Source organism: Motacilla alba, chromosome 7 (genome assembly GCF_015832195.1).
Source record: "Motacilla alba alba isolate MOTALB_02 chromosome 7, Motacilla_alba_V1.0_pri, whole genome shotgun sequence".
NCBI lineage: Eukaryota > Metazoa > Chordata > Aves > Passeriformes > Motacillidae > Motacilla > Motacilla alba.
In genome coordinates, this window is record NC_052022.1 from 4,290,871 (window position 1) to 4,310,145 (window position 19,275).

The 19,275-nt window shown below is 40.3% G+C and overlaps 1 protein-coding gene across 4 annotated transcripts in view; it reads right to left on the reverse strand.

The window, feature by feature from the left end:
- KYNU (kynureninase) overlaps window positions 1-19,275 on the reverse strand; it is a 58,541-nt gene that overhangs the window by 14,961 nt on the left and 24,305 nt on the right. For all 4 annotated transcript variants that reach the window (XM_038143277.1, XM_038143278.1, XM_038143275.1 and 1 more), the window contains exons 6-10: window positions 18,936-19,007; window positions 17,371-17,445; window positions 15,897-16,043; window positions 9,594-9,692; window positions 8,771-8,844 (exon numbers count right to left, since the gene is read on the reverse strand). In XM_038143277.1, the coding sequence (XP_037999205.1) occupies window positions 8,771-8,844; window positions 9,594-9,692; window positions 15,897-16,043; window positions 17,371-17,445; window positions 18,936-19,007 (467 nt within the window). The remainder of the gene's footprint in view (window positions 1-8,770; window positions 8,845-9,593; window positions 9,693-15,896; window positions 16,044-17,370; window positions 17,446-18,935; window positions 19,008-19,275) is intronic.

Below are 19,275 nucleotides of genomic sequence, written 5' to 3' on the forward strand. Positions count from 1 at the left end.
TCTAGGCTGTTTCAAATAGATTAAATTAAACAAGTAAAAGCAACAGTCTCTCCTAGAGCTACTTTTAAATGTGAATTCTGACTTAAAGGAGACTTAGATAGTTTTGATTACTATGATGTGCTTACTGAACTATACAGTCTCTGCAATCCCTTGAATAAATCTTTGAGGGGAGGATATCTAGATAGATTTCTAAATAATAAATACATCTGACTGAAATACAATATAAAATTTTTAAGATCTGGGAAGTCTTTCTTGTTTTTGAATAGACTAATCACAATATTAATGCAAGACCTTTATCATACCAGAATCCTTATTAACTAAAATGTAAGTTATCACCTCTGCTCTTTGCCTGAAACAAAAAACAATCCACATTAGATGACACTTTTTTTTATGGCAGTGGCTAGAACTAATTGAATTCATAGTTTCAAGTGCCAGAAAATTTGCCACAAAATCCACAAAGTAGTTGTGTTACAAAACATTTACTAAGTGATACTGAAAGAGGAAAACTCAGATGAAGTCCTTTCAGCTGAAATCTAAGACATGAAATAATTAGAGGGAAACAGAGATGAGCATCTTTCAGAGTTGTTTTAAAGAGTTTCTCTTCAAAAATATTAAATTTCATCCATCACTAGAAAACAAGAACAATGTGACTTAGAGGCCTTTCTTTACTGGGCTGAGGTTGCCCAAATTTTCAGTAGCACATAAATTTAACAGTCTTATGGGGTCTAAAACAGATTTGAATGAGGTCCAATGTAAACATGTCATGTTTGACATGAGGTCCTACACCAGTTCCAGGAGCTCCAGGCTCTTCTTACTGCAGAAAGAGGTGAGAAGCATCAAATAAGGACATTTATATGGACTTATTGTCCAGTCAGAAAATAACTGTATCTGCAACTCCGACCTTCAACACACACTGACAAAATCTCTCTGCACTAGTTCACAATGGGTTGCTCAAAAGTAATCTCAGAAAACCATCTGTGAAAACAGAGGGATGCTGAAAAACTAGATTTCAGTAGGAAAATATTCAATTTTTGCTCAATAATCTGTACACAGCTAAATAGAATACTAAATAATTCTTCACATTGAGCAGCTATTTTTCATGGCATGGGACAGAAAGAACCTAACATTTTCCCAAAACTCTTGCACTGGTGTGATTAGATGAGGGAATTGATGTCATGCTGACTGAGAAATTAGGGAAAGGAAAAGGAAAGGGAAGATTCTGTGTTTTTCCCAGCACCTCACTAGAAACTCCTCTTCAGACACTTGAGTGAGCTCTCTACAGCTGGAGCTGCCCTGCAGTTTCCACACAGTGGAAGGCAGCAAGAGGCAGCTGCCAGCAAGCACTGAGAATTACTCCGGTGAAAGATGAGGAGCAGTCACTGTGACAGTAAAAACTCACCAGCAGAGACTAAGAGGTGTGAAAGTAAGTATTTCACAAATGGAAAGTGAGAGGAAGGATGGCTTACAGCAAGTGGGCAAGAATAGACAATATATGTCATGAAGGCCTCTAGGAAGCTCCTGATGCAAAGACATGTGGAGATGGGTGAGAAATAAAAGACAGCAGGCTGTGGATGTCTTTTGCTGGACTTTAAGATAAAATAGATTTGATTAAGGGAGACAAAAGAAAAAAGAAAAACATGAAGGTTTCTGACCTGGTGAGACCTTATCTTGGTTGAATGTTGGAAGGAAGTTTTAACCTGGAGAAAGAGGGAGTATGAGGACCAGAAACCCCCATGAACATGTGGAAACAAATAGGCACAAGTAGTAAACCAAGCAAAAAAAAACCAACAAAAAAAAAAACCCCTTTCATAATGCCCCCATGCACAAATCCAGAATGCCAGCTTAGCAAAAAGTAACAAGACTGAATTATTTCCTTAACCTGAACAATGACATTCCAATGACCTTTGAAAATTCTTATGGTTTGAGTCAGGTGCTGGCTGGGACATGAATCACAACATGAGCTGTATGTGTGACCCCAGAGCTGCAGCTGAAGCCAGAGAGGTGCTCAGCCAGTTCAGGGACACAAACAGCTCTGGGAGACATCCCAGGCACAAAACCCCATCTGAGCACGTAGCTGAGAATTACAGGAACATACTCCAGGGGACAGAAATGGAGAGAAAACTGGTGACTATTAATGGCACACAAAAGCATAAAGGCTCTTGCTGGTGTTTTCAGCTTTGAGCAATTTCAAGCCATACCATGACCTCGAAGCACGTTCTATAAGGAGAAATTAGACACATTTTCCCACTGTGGTCTAATGAACCAATACAAAAGCATGAGCAAACCTAATTTTTAAAGGGCATGTGCAGACTAGAGGTTTAACCGACAATCTTAGGAGGAAAGCTTCATAGAAAGTTCTAAAATTTCTGAAGTAGAAAAAGTGAAAAATGATCAAACACTGAAAGTGAGTCAACATCTAGTAGGAAATCCCAGATGCAAAATTGCATTAGTTCCAGCACATTTCTGCACAGAGGTAAGCGAGCTCTTAGTGGAAACAGCAGAAGATTTACTAGAGGTTTTTTCATTAGAAATAAACTCTTTCCTCCCTAATATGGAAAGGTTCTGTGAGGTGCCTACAGAAACACACAGATGAATGGATAAGAAAATAAATAACTCCTATTTTTGTGACTTACTAAAAAAAGCAAGCAAAGAAGGTTTTCTTTCCATTTTCTTAGCGGTGCGCAACACCAGTACGAGTGTTGCATTTCTGTAAATTAATTCAGCTGGAAGGAAGCTTGATGCTTTGTCTTATTGGGAAAAATCAAGACACAGCAAAGGGCTTTCAAAACTACTTGCCTGGAAGTGGAGAACTGAGGCACACAGAGAAGGCAGAGAACAATACACAGTCTTTGAAATGCAAGGGAAAATCACAGCAACCATCCAGACTCCAAGGAGAGCCCCAGGATCCCTTCCTTGCTAGTTAACAGGATGCAAGAGCTGCCCCCAGGCTACATTCACCTTTCCATCAGGCTAAGCCTGCTGGTTCCTTTCATGTGTTTGAGCAGTTGTGTCTTACACCATCCATGAGAAAGCTCGAGGCACTGCAGATGGGAAAGCAAATGTGGAAAGAACAGAGCCACCTCCCTCTCGTTCCCGAGGCTGGGAGTGGGACAGGACCACGGCACAGGACACCAACTGATGTTCCCTTCAGCACGATCCAGGAGGAAAAATGCTTGGGATGAGAGCAGCACATTTCTTCCACACTCACCCCTCAGGTATTGCAGAGTTCACACACAGCACCTTTACAATCACCTTAAAATCCGACCAGGGCAAAGATGACAAAACAAAGAGGAGGACCTTCAGGAAGGAAAGAACAAGAAGGATATTTGTAATGAGAAAAGAGGTGAGATTGCTTGAAGATACAGCTTAATAACAAGGAAGGATTTGAAGGAAGAGAGAGAGAAAATGCTTGACAGAGAAAAGGAGACAATCATGGGAGCCACATAAAAGGAGCCGAAGAAAAAGAATGGAAATAGATGATGTGAGTGCACATTAACCTCTCGTTTTTTCTCCCAGAGACTCACTCCAAAGTTAAAAAATGCTCTTGGATATTTGCCATGCAGTTGGTGAATCCGAGAACACACCCCTGCAGGCCCATCATGGGTCTAGATTGGCCTAATAAATCACTTGTCCCAAGACAATGCAATTAAGCCTAATTAGCCGATAGCTTTATTCCTAAACAGTCTCTTCCCAAGGGAGGTTTTAACTTTTGGTTTCTAAATTAGCTCAAGGAGCTAAATTGCTCTCATCTCCTTGGCAAAGCAACAGTTCATTTCTACCTTAGCACAGGATACTTCATGCACTCGGGGGACACGTGCTCACTGCACGAGTAGTTTATTTACATTAGCCCACAGTCTGAGTCCAGCAGGACCAGGGAGAACCCTGCTGGAAACAGCAGCATGCTCACTGCCATCTGTCACCACTGACTTCCCCACCTGGCTGCACTCAGCACAGCTTCCCTACGAAGGGAAGCTTCCCCTTCTCTTCCATGCTGCTTCTCCAGATCCTCTCCTTGACCAGAACAAGGTGCTCGGTTCTGATAAAGCTTCCAGTAGTGCTGAGATGCTCCGAGGAGACAAATTCAAGGGGTCCGTGAGAAATGGATCATCTTGGCCTATTATCTGAATGAAGTCTGAGTAGAAGACTCAGTCTGAGTGAAGAAATTCTTCTCTGTGAGGATGGAAAGGCCCTGGCCCAGAGAAGCTGTGGCTGCCCCTGCAGCCCTGGAAGTCTCCAAGGCCAGTTTGGATGGGGCTAGGAGCACCCTGGGATAGTGGAAGGTGTCCCTGCCATGGTAGGGGGTGGAATGAGATGAGCCTTAAAGTCCCTCCCAGCCAATATCATTCTACAATCCTGTGATTCCTAGAAGCATTCTAAAGATCAGCATTAGTTCTTTCCAGTACAGTAAAACAACCTTCTAAATCCTTTTATGACTGTCCTTTGCTTCCAACTCACGTTCCCCCAAAGTTACATTATTTTCAGCAGTTTTACAGAAGATTCAGCTCTTTATTTTGGGGATTATGTGACTCTAATTCAAAAAAAGACTAATGTGATATCTCCTCATAAATCAAGAGAATGAGCAAAGAAAGACTCAGCGGGAGCTACCAGTCCTAGAAGGTGCAGAGTAATCTCCTGTATAACACTTACTGGAGAGAGAAGGTTTGCACTGGAGCAGGAAGGGGAAAGTATAAGGAGCTGGAGTAACATATTTCTGTTTATCTGACACCAGGGTTAGAGTTCACACACCAAAAAAGCTGTGCAGGTCTCTATAAAGAAGTAGCAGGAAGCTATTTGTGCTCCGGCATTTTCATTGGCATCAAAATACCAAAAGGGGAAGTAGTATAAGAAAAAGAGCTGATATCTCACCTCTGTCTGTGAAAAAATTGGCTGAAGATGCCTTTTGTTCCTCAAAGCTAATATGAAATCGTTACCTTCTTGCTTCTTGCTCTTTTAAACCTTTTTTTTTTATCCTATGGTAAAAGCCAACAATACTTTGGACATCAACTGCTTCCTGCACATGCAGCATTTCTTCACATCACAGAAACTTTTCACTTTTAAACACTACCTGCTGCCACGGTGGGCTAAAGTCTTGATAAATCCCTTCATTTTAAACACTGTACAGTTTTAATTTAATCCTCTGCAAACGTTTATCTATTATTTTCCTGACTGCTTTACATACATTTATTTCCCTTTCATCTGTTTAAATTGTGCCTTACTTTTACTTAGCTTACTGTCTCAGGGCTCTGCAAATTTGTGTCTTCCTGTCCCTTTCACCCTCGGACAGCAGAGCTGAGCCTATTGCCCATCTACAGCTGCAAACACCCTGCTGGGAACACCTGACTCAAGCATCTTCTCCCCCAGGGTGCTCACAAATATTCACGTTTTATTACAGCTAAATTGCTTGGGAATTCAAGTTTATCCTTTTTATAAACGGAGAATTAGGGAGGAAGCAAAAAATTTCAAAAACTAAAATGGGAACTTTTCTGGAGCTCAAAGAGCTAGACAAGCGAAATTTCAGTATTAGTAGGTCACTTCAGTGCTCTCTCTGTGTTGGAAACCTTCCCTCTGCAACACTCACATGGAAACCTGGTGGCACAGGCTCAGCCTGCATTGACCCGATGGTTTCAGTAGTATTTCATAGCTCTGCTCTCTCCGGGTCCTTTTTTTTTTTTTTTTTTTTATTTGAAACCTTCCCATAAAGAAATCACTCTCACACAATTAGCCAGGAATATATTGCATTGTGATATATAGAGCAGGTATTAAAAAAGCTATTTGAGTATTAAGAGAGGCTTCAAAGGAGGTGAGATCATGGGAGAATGGGGATAGATCAGACCCATATATGTCAGATTGATTCAGTTTTGCTGCTCTAAGGACAAAGATGGGGACTAGCAAAGCACTACCCCACATGCTTGGGTAGAGATGTTAATTGGGCTGGTTACAACATGTCACTTTTAGACCTATGGCCCCTGCAGTGAATTAGAGAACCATCCCCAAGCTAAGCCAAGGTGTTTGCAGGGCTGCAGGGTGGTTTTTGCAGTGACACAAAACAACAGCAGGACTTAGGAGACTCTATCACCCTCAGCTTCCACCTGATCTAAAGATCAAGCCCTGCCCTCAGACATAAATCCTTTCACCAGATACTGAATTCCCAACTTTATAACTCTTGTGGGAAGCTTGCACTTCCACGAAGAATAGTGGGCCTGGTTTACCTTTTGTCTGCTGGGACATGCCAAGGTATTATTGATTTACATCAGGTCTGGGTTGTGGAGGTTTGCAGCGAGGCAGCCCCAAAGCAGAAAACAGCTCTGGCATGGCCTCAGTAGTAATGGTAAGGCTATTAAATACTTTAAATACTTTAACAATTCTATCCCATGTTGCATTTTAAAAGAAAGCTGCAAATAAATGTTTTTTGTTGTTGGGGGGAACAGCTGGAGAGGAACCCATTTTTCTTAAGCTGGGTATAAGACAAAGCATACTGACAAATTTAGGAGAAGTTAAACCAAAATGCCTAAATTCCTTTGGTGATGTGCACTAGCTGGGTTTGGGGGGTTGAAAAATAAGATTTTGGACCGAGTTGTTTTATTTTCAACAAGTCCTTTTTGGCCCAGCCTCAGACAGTAAAAGACAAATGTTCTGCCTCTCTGAATTACAGTCAGGACACACATTTTCCCATTAAGACACAATAGATTATTTCCATATTAAAATAACTACCTAGTGGACAACTTGCAGGAAATATGAAGGATGAGACAAATTAGAAAAATTTATAAAGGTGAATAAAAAGTGACTCACCTAAAACCAGCCATGAGTTAGAACAGTATTTCAGACAGCTTACACGACAAAAAGGTGTCAGCTGGATTGGAATTTAATTCCCTGCTCATGTGTGGGCTGAGGTGCAAAGAAACAAGTGGTTGGTGGTGCCTCAGTTCTTGACTGAAGTTGTGTGGCCACTGGGTGTCATCCTTGATTCAGATGACAGCCAGAGACTCTGCAGCTACAGCACAGAGCCTGCAACTTCCCGAGCAGTTAAATTCCACTCTATTTGATTGTACAACATACAGCAAATTGCTCTGCATTTAAATCAGCTATACAATTGAATACTTTGACATAGACAAATTCTCCTTTGTCTCAGTGCCTTATTTGGAGACCTGAAATGGCTGGTTGCTGCAGGAAGGAAAGAAAAGTAATGCAATGGGGGCATAGGAACTACAAACAATTTGATGAGTGATTATCAAATCTTGGTAAATATGAAGTAACTATGATTAAATAATGCAGAGGGTCGATGCAGGAAGTTTGGAATTATATCTGTAATTTGTCCCCAGGCTGGAAAAGCCTATTCCATATAGGTAATTTCATTTAAGATATTCAGTATCCAGATTCAGTGCATGAATTAATGACTATGTATGAAGGAGCTGGTTCAGGAAAAACTAATCTAAACTCTTACCTACAATACCAAGCTAGTATCCTCAGAAAAATTCCAAAATGTCATCAAGGAGGAAAAAAGACTGAAGGGCCTTGATATTTTATTCATTCCACCTATAGCTTTCTGTAATTTTTTCACACTTTTTTCCACTGTTCAGTGTCTTCCCAGTTCCCCAAAACCAGGATCCATGGGAGCCACACAACCAGGTGTGGCCATGGGAGCAATGCCTGCACCTGGCAACAGGGGAGCAGGAAAAACCTTTCCAGAAGAAATATCCAGATATCCACTAAGTTTTGCCCGTGCTCACATATAAGGTTGGAATCAGCTCACAACAGGTCATAAGTCATCCTAATGAGTTTTCTGTTATGGGTGACTGAAAAGAACTTATCAGCGTTATTTTGTTATCTCCTGGGAGTCTAGACAGTCTGAAACCAGCACACAGTGCAGCAAAGCTGCTTATTATAATATTATTTGTCTCTGGAACTTGATTTAGTTTGCGTTCTTCAAGCTAAAATAAAAGGAAGTGCCAGCAATTTCTCCAAGCATTACAGCCAGAAATGTTTACATTTGTCAGTGCATTAAAAGTATTTATCCCACTGTTCCTAATATACAGAGTATAGCCATAAAATGGCTTAAATAACAGGTATTTTTGTTAATGCAGCTAACCTCAGCTGATAGCTCAGCTTTCCATGGATTATACAGTCTTTCAGAACAGATCTCCATGTAATACTTCCTAGCTTTACCAGTGGATATAATTTTAATGAAAACATGCCACTACTAAAGAGCTATTAGGCACAGCGTTGAAACTGTCTTTGATTTTGTTCACCAACCAAAGACTTCAATGATTATTTAAAATCCATTTTTAAAGGAAGATGTTAAATATTCTCTTTATATTAAGCAGCCTCATAGACATGATTTAGAATGCTTGTTTTTAATATTACCAACACTGTCTTTTATGGTTCTATTTAGTTAAGAATTGATACCAGACTCAAAGGAGGAGACGCATTTTGGATGTGAGCCATGTGCATTAGCAATTTCAAAATTTACTAACGTTAGTGTAAAGCAACCCATCTGAAGTAACAAAGTCAGATAACCAAATTGTCTAAATGTTTACTACCCTTTTCATTGAAGCAATAAACCAGTAACAAATATTACCCCAATGAGTTCTTATTGAAACAGGAATTTTCTTCTGTTTCTATAATTATATGCATAGATGCACATGCCCATATTCTATGGCTACGAATCAACATAATTTCACTTCCAGATCTCAATTCTGAAAGGGAAGCTTCTTTCCCATTTAAACTTCACAGCACCTTTTATTTGGGAATTTATTATTAGAAAAATACTTACGCTGGTTTAATACTCTTGGAATGCTTTTCATGAATGTAGGCACCAGCAAGGCCTCCTGCTCCAGAATTTAAATACTGCAAAGAACAAATCAACATGTACATGTCATGCTCATTATCTGTAAAGTTCCCCCTCACTCTGATCTATAGAACAAACCAATTTTAACATTTCTAGTGGTTTCTAGGTGGAGATCTTAGCATTTGTCACAAAGTGCTGATGGAGGTAAAAGCAGATATATTTTTTCAGATTAGTTTTAAAAGTATCTCTCTTGGCTTACATACGGTATTTGAAGTCTAAGAGGCCAGAAAATTGAAGTACATCTGAAACAGGTCCATATCTATTTTATATATATATATAGCAAAGTCATCAAACATCAAACAATTCATCTATGTCTGATGAGTCTTAATCTCACCAGGAGTCAAAGGAACTAAAGATACCTTGCTCTGTGATCTGAACTTATTAAAGCTTAGACAAGAATATTCTCTTATTTAGGGACCACTTCATAAAATATTATAGCTGTGAGACCTTCTTGGTGTGAGAAATAAGAGAAGAGCCCCTGATCCCATGTCCACAGGGAAGATGTTTAACCACCACCAGTATCCATCTCACATCCACAAGACCTTGTACGTCATTGCCACTTTTTGGACCCACTCATAACAAAGGCCCCATTAAAGTCAGGGTTCATCTCTTTGCTGTGGCAAATTCAAAGATTCAGCCAAGTCTTGCTCAACTGTTCAGGTGCAGCTCTTATTCACCTGACCTGTGTGCTGACCCGTGAGATAAGTGACATTATGGAAAACAGTCTCCAGCAATGAATCTGTTTTACCTTGTAGGAGCACCAGCAGGCAAAATCTACTCCCCAGTCATGCAAATGAAGCTCTACATTCCCAACAGCGTGAGCCAGGTCGAATCCGACAAGGCATCCCTGCAGGAAAGAAATGATTATTGGGTTACTTATTAAGATAATCATCACTGTGATATTATTTTGAAAAGAAGTCCTTCAGAGCTTAACTTACTCTCAGTATGTGCAGGCTACCTAGAGACTTTTTACAGAAGCAGAGAGTGATAGGATAAGTGGGAATGGATTTAAACTCAAAGAGGAGAGATTTAGGTTAGATGTTAGGAGGAAATACTTTTCTGTGAGGGCGGGGAGACACTGGAACAAGTTACTCAGAGAAAGTGTGGCTGCCCCATTCCTGGGAGTGTTCAAGGCGAGGCTGGATGGGGCTTGGAGCAGCCTGGGATAGTGGAAGGTGTCCCTGCCCATGGCTGGGGTTTGGGACAAGCTGATCCTTAAGGTCCCTTCCAACCCAAACCCTTCTGTGATTAATCTATCAAGTCCTATCTGTTCTTAGGGATTACTAGAAACAAGTTTTCTACACCAGAGATACACGTAGAAATCACCGGTTTTTCTGTGATTTGCCTTCAAGGATGCTTGGATAGGGTTTAGATTTCTGAGGTTTTGTTTGTGCAGTGAAGTGGAATCACTTGAAATGAGTACTGAGGACAAATGTATAAACACAAACCCTTCCTGTATGGCACAACAACCCCCCCGGCAGAGACAAAGCAGTAATGGTCATAATGATGTCAGTTACCCATGAACAATCACATTCCAATATATAGTCATGCTCAAGGTGTCCCTGGTATTTAAACAAGGAGGACCTTGTTCTTTGGGAATTCAAATGGATGAGATAGCAGCTTATGCAATTCCTTGATCTTTAAGAACTTCTACACTCGTCCTGAAAAAGAAGGATTCTGTCATTTCTCTGTGAAAAGTCTTGTATTTGCCATAACCACAATTTGCACAGGGCACCGAGAAAAAGGTGGGGGGAACCCAATATCAAATGACTGAGAGATTTCTAGATCTAAAAGTATGAGTTTTACACATGAAATAACCACTGGATGGCAGCATTTTTAAACTAAAAAGTTATTCTAAGCTTTGCTATTTATTTAAGAGCAGAGAAATAAAACTGCTTTTTGTGCCTAGACTACAAATTAAATGCTATTTTACATTTTGCTTTTAAAACACAAACAGCTTGCTTGCAAGCAGCAGGGTAGGAATAAGAGTGAGAGCACAGGCTTCAGAAAAATCAAGGTCCAATAATAAAACAAAGGGTTTTTTTAAGGATCTCCTGCTGCTTCTTGCATGGAGGGAGTCTTAGCTAAATTATTTAAGCAGTACTTTGGTATATTTAATCTTCTGTATAAACTAGATAACAATTTGTATGGAGCAGCATTTTAAGAAGATGTGACACGTTAATTTTAATGGAGACATTTGTGAAATTATCAGCTTGAAAAATTACTCCAAAACGATGGGAAGAAAACTCATTGCCATAGCAAATGTTGGAACTAGAGTCCCAGTAAATAGCCATGGTGGCTTGATTTCACAGGGACACAGAGAACTGAGTTAAGAGAAATCAACAGAAATTGTGAAGATAATGCAGAGGCTGGGACATGCAGAATTCCAATGGGAATGCTTTTATTCGAGGATCAAAAGGCTCTGGATCACAGAAACAAGCTACAGCAAACTAAAGCCAATTGCCAATGAATGAGGAGGTTCTTGTAGGGTTTTAAGGCATTAACTTCAAAACTTCAGTTGACTGGATTTAAACCTTAACAGGTACGTACATCCCACACAAACTTTTGGAAGCAATTCCATGACAGATGCACTGGTTTCAGTGGAAACCAGGAATAACAGAGGAGGGTCCTGCAGAATGTGTGTGCCTGGCTGTACATTAACAAAATTGAAACAAACAAACAAAAACAAACAAAAAAAAAGTCGCTCATAAAGAAAAAGCATGTAAGAAATTTAATTCTATAAATCATGTGCCCAAACCAGTTGTCCTTTCCCTGTCAGTATGCCATATACTCTATAAAAAATTATGTTCAAACATATAATATCAAATTATGAAAATACAGTAGAGATGGGAGATAGGAGAAGATAGCTTGGGACAGTTGGATGCCCTCACAGTAACAAGGCTCCATAACCACATCCACACATGTGACCTTGACATGGACAGATGTTCTTGGGCACTGACAGTGGCTGCAACAGATCAGCTTGAACAAAAAGGAAATGTCATTGACATAACACCCATGGGGCCATCCTCCTGAACTCCTTTAGCTGCTCCCCACCACTTTGAAACTGGTTGGCAGATTCTACTGGGCACTGTTTAACAATATTGAGGCACAGGAAATTTGGGTTCGGTGCTGGCAGGGTTCCTGCATCGTCTCAGAAACGCCCACTCGCACCAGTTTGTTCGAGTCGTCATCTGCAAGATGGGGTGTGCTGGTTTGCTTTCCTAGGGAGGTGTCTGGCACTTGAGTCACACAAACAGCAAATGTTTAGCCACACAGATTGCATGGAAAAAGTAAAACAAACTGAAGCAGCTCTCCCTGCACAAGCCACCAAGAACCAGGACTGCGTGGGAACGGCGCTTCTCCAGACTGGGGGGAAAACAGAGCTCTCCATCTGCTCCGGGCAAAGGAGAGGACATGTGCTCTCCCCTGCCTCTTCGGTTTTATTCTAACATCTAAAAGTCATTTCTGCCAAGTGTCTGGGTAGCTGCTGATAACCAGCAGGTAACAACTCAGCATGGACAATGACATTTGGAGAGAGGGAGAGAAATGACAGCTTCACGCCAGCAAAGCTGGGACATTTAGAAAGAGAGACAGGAAAAGAAATGAAGATGAAGGATCTTAAAGCTCTTCCTACTGGGACTCAAGAGATTAAAATATTTTACATAACGGTACAGAGTCAGTGGAAAGTACGATATAACTTATGAAATTAAAATTGCATTTGAAAGGTAGAGTCTCCTAAAAGTCAGCCATTTTTTCACTTGTAGAAGAATAAAACAACTCAGCCTCCTCCATCCTCTAGAGCAAGCTTGAAAGTATGAAACAAGGAAAACTGTTACATCCTCCTCAGCCTGCTGATGAGTCTCTTGCACAATATGTAGTAATTTCGATTTATCTGAGAGACCTTAGATGGAAAAATAGCCTGAGGTAATTTTTCAAGCTTAATTTAGTTCATTTAATATTTAATGACTTAATGAAGCTGTCTATGTGCAGAGCTTTCACTCTGGGAGGAATCTTAATGTACGCAGAGAACTTAGGAAATTGGCTTAAAAAATGTAAAAGGAAATCAGTAACTTAATTCATAAATGATTGACCTCAAGAATCCTAGGACATTTTCCAGGCCTCCAGAGCTCACAGCTCAAATCTCTAGCCAAGCCCTGATAGGGCACAACACTGTGTGACTTTATTTCAACAGTACATTAAAAGAATTATTAAGACCATCTGTGTAGGACTTTTCTCTCTGACATACTGGCTGACAAGTGATTTTTTTCCCCTCTCTTCTTCTCAAATAGCATTTTCACCTTGTATTTTCCCCTCTTACTCGTTTGCATGTCATTTCTCCCCAACCTATTTTCTGTTCAGGAGTGCGGGGTCATTCACCACCCTTCATCCCTGGGAAGGAGAGCCTTGCATTTTTGCTACAAACATGCCTTTTCAGCCTTATCTGCTTTTAAAAGAACTTTCAGCCTATCTGTGACAATATGTTGACGAGAAGACAATTTTGGATTCATCAGGTCCAGAAGCTCTTGAAAGAGATATGGTAAGTCCAATTAAAGCCATGTATAGAGACACAGTCACTAATGACTCTGCTTCAGCAGTTGTTTTGCTTTCCTCTAATCCAACAGCAGCTCCTAACCCCAGCTCTGGCCTGGGAAAAGCTGAGAGGAGCCAATTGTTTTGAAAACCCCACATTTCAGGCATTTTGATAACCAGAAGCCCTGAGTCCAAGATAAGCAGCAGGGAGCAGAAATGCTTCTTACCAACAGAAACTCTTCATGAATCAACGACTTTGTGGCTGCTCATGTAAATATTTGTCATAAGCAGACATTGAAGTGTGGTGTAACAGTTTCTTACATAGAGGGTTTGTATAAACATATAAACATCACTTAACCTGTGGGCAGAATCTGTAAGGACACTGAGCTGAGTGTATCTGACAGGAGGGAAATAAAAACACGGCTGGCTCACGCTTTTCAAGCCTTAAGGGTACTCAAACAGTTCTTCAGGTTGAATTAATTTTGCTTTTTCAGTATACTAATGTTTTTTTAGTTCATTAATCTACCTGGATTTCCATCCTGCACACTCGAACCACTAGAAATTCAATTTGATTTTGTTTTTTTTTTGTTTTTTCCTCTCTCTCTCTCCTGAAAAATCTGTGGAAGAAGAGATTCATGTCTACATTATGTCATTTCTAGCAGTCATTCAGATGGAAACAGGCCTTTGACATCTACCTGTTCCTGCTGGAATACTGAATTGCTGTCACAAATTGCTCTCCTCTTCAGGAACATGACATAGTCTCTGGGTAAAGTGTGTGGTGGTTTTGTGTGCATCCCTGTGGAAGCCCTTACCCTTGAGTTAATATTATTTTTATTTGCACTACCTTGCAGAAATTTTAATCTTCCCCCACCAAGTCCTGGTTATCTCTTCAGATTTTATAAACATCAAATCCATTTTCCCTCTATTTAATAAGCTGTGAGTGACTACTGTCTCCCAGAACACCACTTTGGGGCAGTTCAGAGCTATCAGTGAAACTGCATCTCTTCCACTTATCCAGGTCTGCAGCCCACAGTCCAGAAAGTGTCTCTGGAGAGGTGGCAAAGTGATGGTTTTTCCCAGGTTGTTCATCTTTATGGAAAGGAAGGAAGATTTCTCTCTCTCAGACACCTTTCAGACACATCACGGAGCGGCTTTCTGGGAAGCAGCCCTGAAGACATGTAGGTGTTGGCAGCTCTGCTGCCACCAGGAGAGAGAGAGAGAAGAGCAGTGGGTGGCATCATCCTGTTAATAACCTGTCTTCCCTTCCTAACATTCCAGCACGGTGGAATTGTGGTTTTTTGTGGACAGCAAAGTGCTGGCAGACACTCCAGGAAAGCACCATGATGGTGTTGCTTTTGGAGCTCCTGCACAAACCCACTTCCCCTGCAGCTGACTGCCCACATTTCTTTTCACCTTGCTTTTCTACATCCCTGTCAGAAGTTGGTTTTGTTTTGTGCTGTTTTTAACACTGGGTTTTAACACCAGGTGCTGCTCTTTGAGAATATTCCCTTTTTACATCCCACGGGCCCTGCACCAGCTCTCACACCTGCTCTGCTCTCCCAGGGGGGACTTTACCATCTCTTGCCACCAGCATAACTTACGCCCTGACGTCCAGAAAAAATTCCACTGCCAAACCTACAGCTACAGAAGATGTATAGTGTGCTGTGAGGTAGGAACCTCTCCAGCGAGTTAAACCATTAAATATAAAGAGTTAGCTGGTTTGCCAAAAACCCAGTGATACCAAGTAAGTTTACCCTTCAGTGGTTTAATCTTGTATGAGATAAGCTGCATCCAGTAAAAGGCTGCCAGCATGGAAAGTCTGGTGATGTCCTGTTGATAAGACAACTTAATTAAAAAATATTTTCTCCTGGATTCCTAAGGCAATTGAGATGGTTAAAGAGTTTTCCAGCTATGTCCACAGAACACACTGCCTGCAAGCTCTGAAGGCTGAGTCATCACTAAAATACACTCATCTTGTGATGTTGATGTGCTCCACATTGTGCCTGTCTCCAGAAAACTCATCAGTGCAGTCTGAGCAGTGCTGGCTCCGTGGGGATCTCACCTCCCTGCTCGGGGGGGCAAAATCTGCCATAACACAGCTACTGGAAAGGAGGAAAATCATCAAAGTCTCATGTTGAAAAAGTTCAGGAAAAGCTCAGAAATCTTACACAAACTAACTTTCAAAGACAGGTTAGAGCTGTGATTGCCTCCTCCTCCTCCTTCACTGAGGCTTTTGGTATTCTACCCTTCAAGAAAAGCCATGTCAAAGTTAATACTCATGAATTACCTTTTCCAAATAGTTTAACATTCATCTGCCTGAAAGATTGCTCCCACAGGGCTATTTCTTCATGCAGCACACAATCCCCAGAGGTCTGGGCACAGAGTGCTTTTACATTTTACCAGAGACCTACAAATTTCTGTGTTTTGTTCCACAAAAAAAAAAAAAACCCAGTGCAACTGATTTTATAGAGAAAACTGATCTAAAATTGGTATGAAAAGGACACATCTGGAGCAGTCCTACCTTTTTTTGGCCAGCCCTTGTTATTCTAGGGATGTCAAACAACTGTCCCGTGTAGTACTGCACCCCACTGAACATAATGACAGCAATAGAGTCCCCTTCCTTCTCAATTACAGCCAGGATATCTTCAGTCCTCAAGGTCTCCTCCCCCTAAAACAAAATTAAAGGACACATTTTACATCAACTCTGGCAGTAATGACATTGCCATTCCTTATTTCTTAATCTATATTTTACCACGAAAGGAGATCAAAAGCAAACCCTTGTCTTGGTAATGATATACAAAGGTAGTGCTGTGAAGTAGCCTATGAGCAAGTAACCTCAAAAAAATAATCATTAGCAAGTGAATCTTGGAAGTGCCTGTTATAAAATGTCTATTCACTTCATGCTCTAACATGCTTCATACTCTTTAGTATTTCTGACAGTTTTAATTTACAGTCAAAAATTCCTTGTGCAGACAGAATATGTAATGATTTTTAAGTGGCATCTGAAATTTGTGACACCCACAAGATTTGAAAGTTGTCTATCAGCTTCACTCTTTACTCTTCTGATAAACTTGGTATCCCACAGGAAGCTATTATAAACCTGACATATTCATATTTCAAAAACAATGTCTCACATCATCAAAAGTACAAAAATCCCCAAACCTGTGGTCATTAAATATAGAAGAATTTCAACCACAAGAAAAAAAAATCAACCTCATTTTTGATTCTTTACAGGAAAATTACTGCCCCATCCTCCTCCTGTCTTCCTGGCAAGGGATCTTGTAAAACATACCACCACCTAGGGATCAATTAGGCAGTGAAAACCTAGAATTAAATTAGACTTGTTACTGAAAAAAGCTTGGGCAAGATGGTTGAATTGCAAGGGACTGTTATTATCTCAACAATCTCTGCAAATCTATCAAGCGTTCAGGAGTGGGCTCTTTACTCACAAGATGACTCAGATTTCAGAAGCAAAAGGTCACCCTGGGTTTATAGTTAGGTGACAAAGTTCTTAATGCTGCAGAAGTGAAGCGAGGCAGCATTTCAAATTAATCTGAATTGCATATTACCGAGAGCAGACCTTTCCCTCAGCCCGTGCTGATGCAGACACAGCGGTGCTCGTGTTATGGCAATCTCTTACCTCAGGACATTCAAAGGACACTGGGAATTCTCAATGAGTCAAAATCATATTTTGCAGGTGACTCAGGATGCTGCCAGGTTTGTTTTTTTTTTTTGAAACAGGAAAAATAGAGAGAATGGCTTTTTTTGTTGTTTTTGTTGTTCCTCTGGGAAAGTTAACTATTGAATCAGCAATTATAATATGGGGTCTAATGTCAAAAATATGCACGGAAAGACATCTGTTTATGATTCATGCATTTTATCTATATTTTAATGCACAGATTACAACTTTTACACTAGAATATTTGAGAATATTCACGTGTAAGGTGTTTTTGCCCTTGGGGGCAGCAAGCAGAAGTGACAGATTCCTCACCAACCTGCCGTGGCTGCAGCAGGACCATGCTTTTCTCCACATCCAGCCCATGCAGTCGGAGCTGGGACTCCATAGCATACTGGAAGAGAATTCCATGCAGACAGCATTAACTCAAATACATGATAAACAACTACAAGGAAAAAAGGACAAACGCATCAGAACTTGAGAAAGGTGTTCAGATGCCTTGCCTTTCACTAAAAATAATGCTTGAAAGCATAATCCAACTCCACTGAGAAATTCACAGATTTCCTTTGGATTAAAAAAGATCTGAACTTAATTCATGTGAAAATTAATTTAATTCCTTTGCAAGGACAAAGTCAAAGCCTGAATCCCACAGGATAATCCATGGAGCAGAATGAGGGTGGAGATAGGACCCTTAGCAACCCATCCAGTGGGTGGCATCCCTTCCCATGGCAGGGGGGTGGGAACATGATGATCTTGAAGTCCTTTCCAACCTAAACCATTCCATGGCTCTGTGGCGATGGATGCACTTCACCAGAGGCCAGAAAGCCAAACCTGCCTTGGGATAACAGCCAAGGAGGACTGAGCATCCCTTCTCCAGGAGCCTTGGGTACCCACATGTCCTACTGCAAACACAAACAAGGTTTGGCCAGCACAGACATCCTGCCCTGTGACATTCTCACCTCTTCTATTTGCTGCACAGCTGGAGGGAAATAAGAGCTTTAAACTCTCGAGCTATTTAAAAAATCCTATCTGCCAATTTTATTGATAAATAATGGTCCTGGAGATCAAATAACAATCATCAAACAGCAGTATAAAAGAGTTTAAAATTTCATGACAGGAACTGAAGCGATGGCAGTTGCAGAGATTATTACTGAAGTGCCATAGAAATTTAAGAGGATGGAGTGTAAATGTACAAGTGCGTGTGGAACAAATGTGGGATTAATCTGAACATTACTTAGAATAAAAGCAATTTGAGGTGTATACATCTGTGCCAGCATCTTCATTACAAATAAACCTGTTAGTAGCTCGAGTCACTTTTATTGCACCTTAGAGATCAAATTTGTTATCAATTTCCAGGAGTTTACGGTGCTTATGATAAAGTAGCAGTGCCCCACAAACCCAAAGATTAATTTGCTCAAAGCTCTGATGCACAGGCTATTGTCTCTTATTTTATAGCAGACAAATGATGTTTGAACTAGTAATCTAAAGTGCTAAGAACAAACATTTCCATCTCTGTCTGGGGATATATAAGTGTTAATGTTGTGAGTTTGTATTGATTTGGTTTCATAAAGTAAAACAGCAACAAGAATTAATAAAACATTTACAACTTTAGTTGATTTAGGCCAGTAGTTTGCTCGATGTCTTTAAAAAGACTAATAAATCAATGCACCCATTCATTCTTTTCCTCATGCAATACTTCTTATTTGAACAAAAGGAATAAAGCTACGATCTGTAAAGTATGCTGAGCTCAAAAGTTTCTGACAGATTTTTTTATTGTAATGTTACTTGGACAAGATGAGCTAATAAATATTCAAATCGTACTACTGATATTCTTTGGAAAAATATGATTAATAATACAAATATGGTGAAATATTAATTTCTTACATGGTCAGATGGAAAGGCTCTTGCTTCTAGAAGAATTTTATAGCGTCTTGGAGTAGGCTTAAAGAAAGATAGCTGTTAAGGCAAAAGAAAGAAAGAAATATTGAAATTTATCTAAGCAGAGATGAGAAAGATGCTCCCAGCATATAATTTAATAAAGACTGCTTTACTATCATGGAGACCTACAGAGAATCCCCCAGAAATTACAAATGTTTCTTTGTCCATATAACATTTATCAAAGTAGGAAAGCGTTATAATACTGTATTTCACATATCCATAACAAAGCCACCAAAACCCAGCAGTGAAAACTTGCATTTACAGGAATCAATGGCAAAGCTTTGAC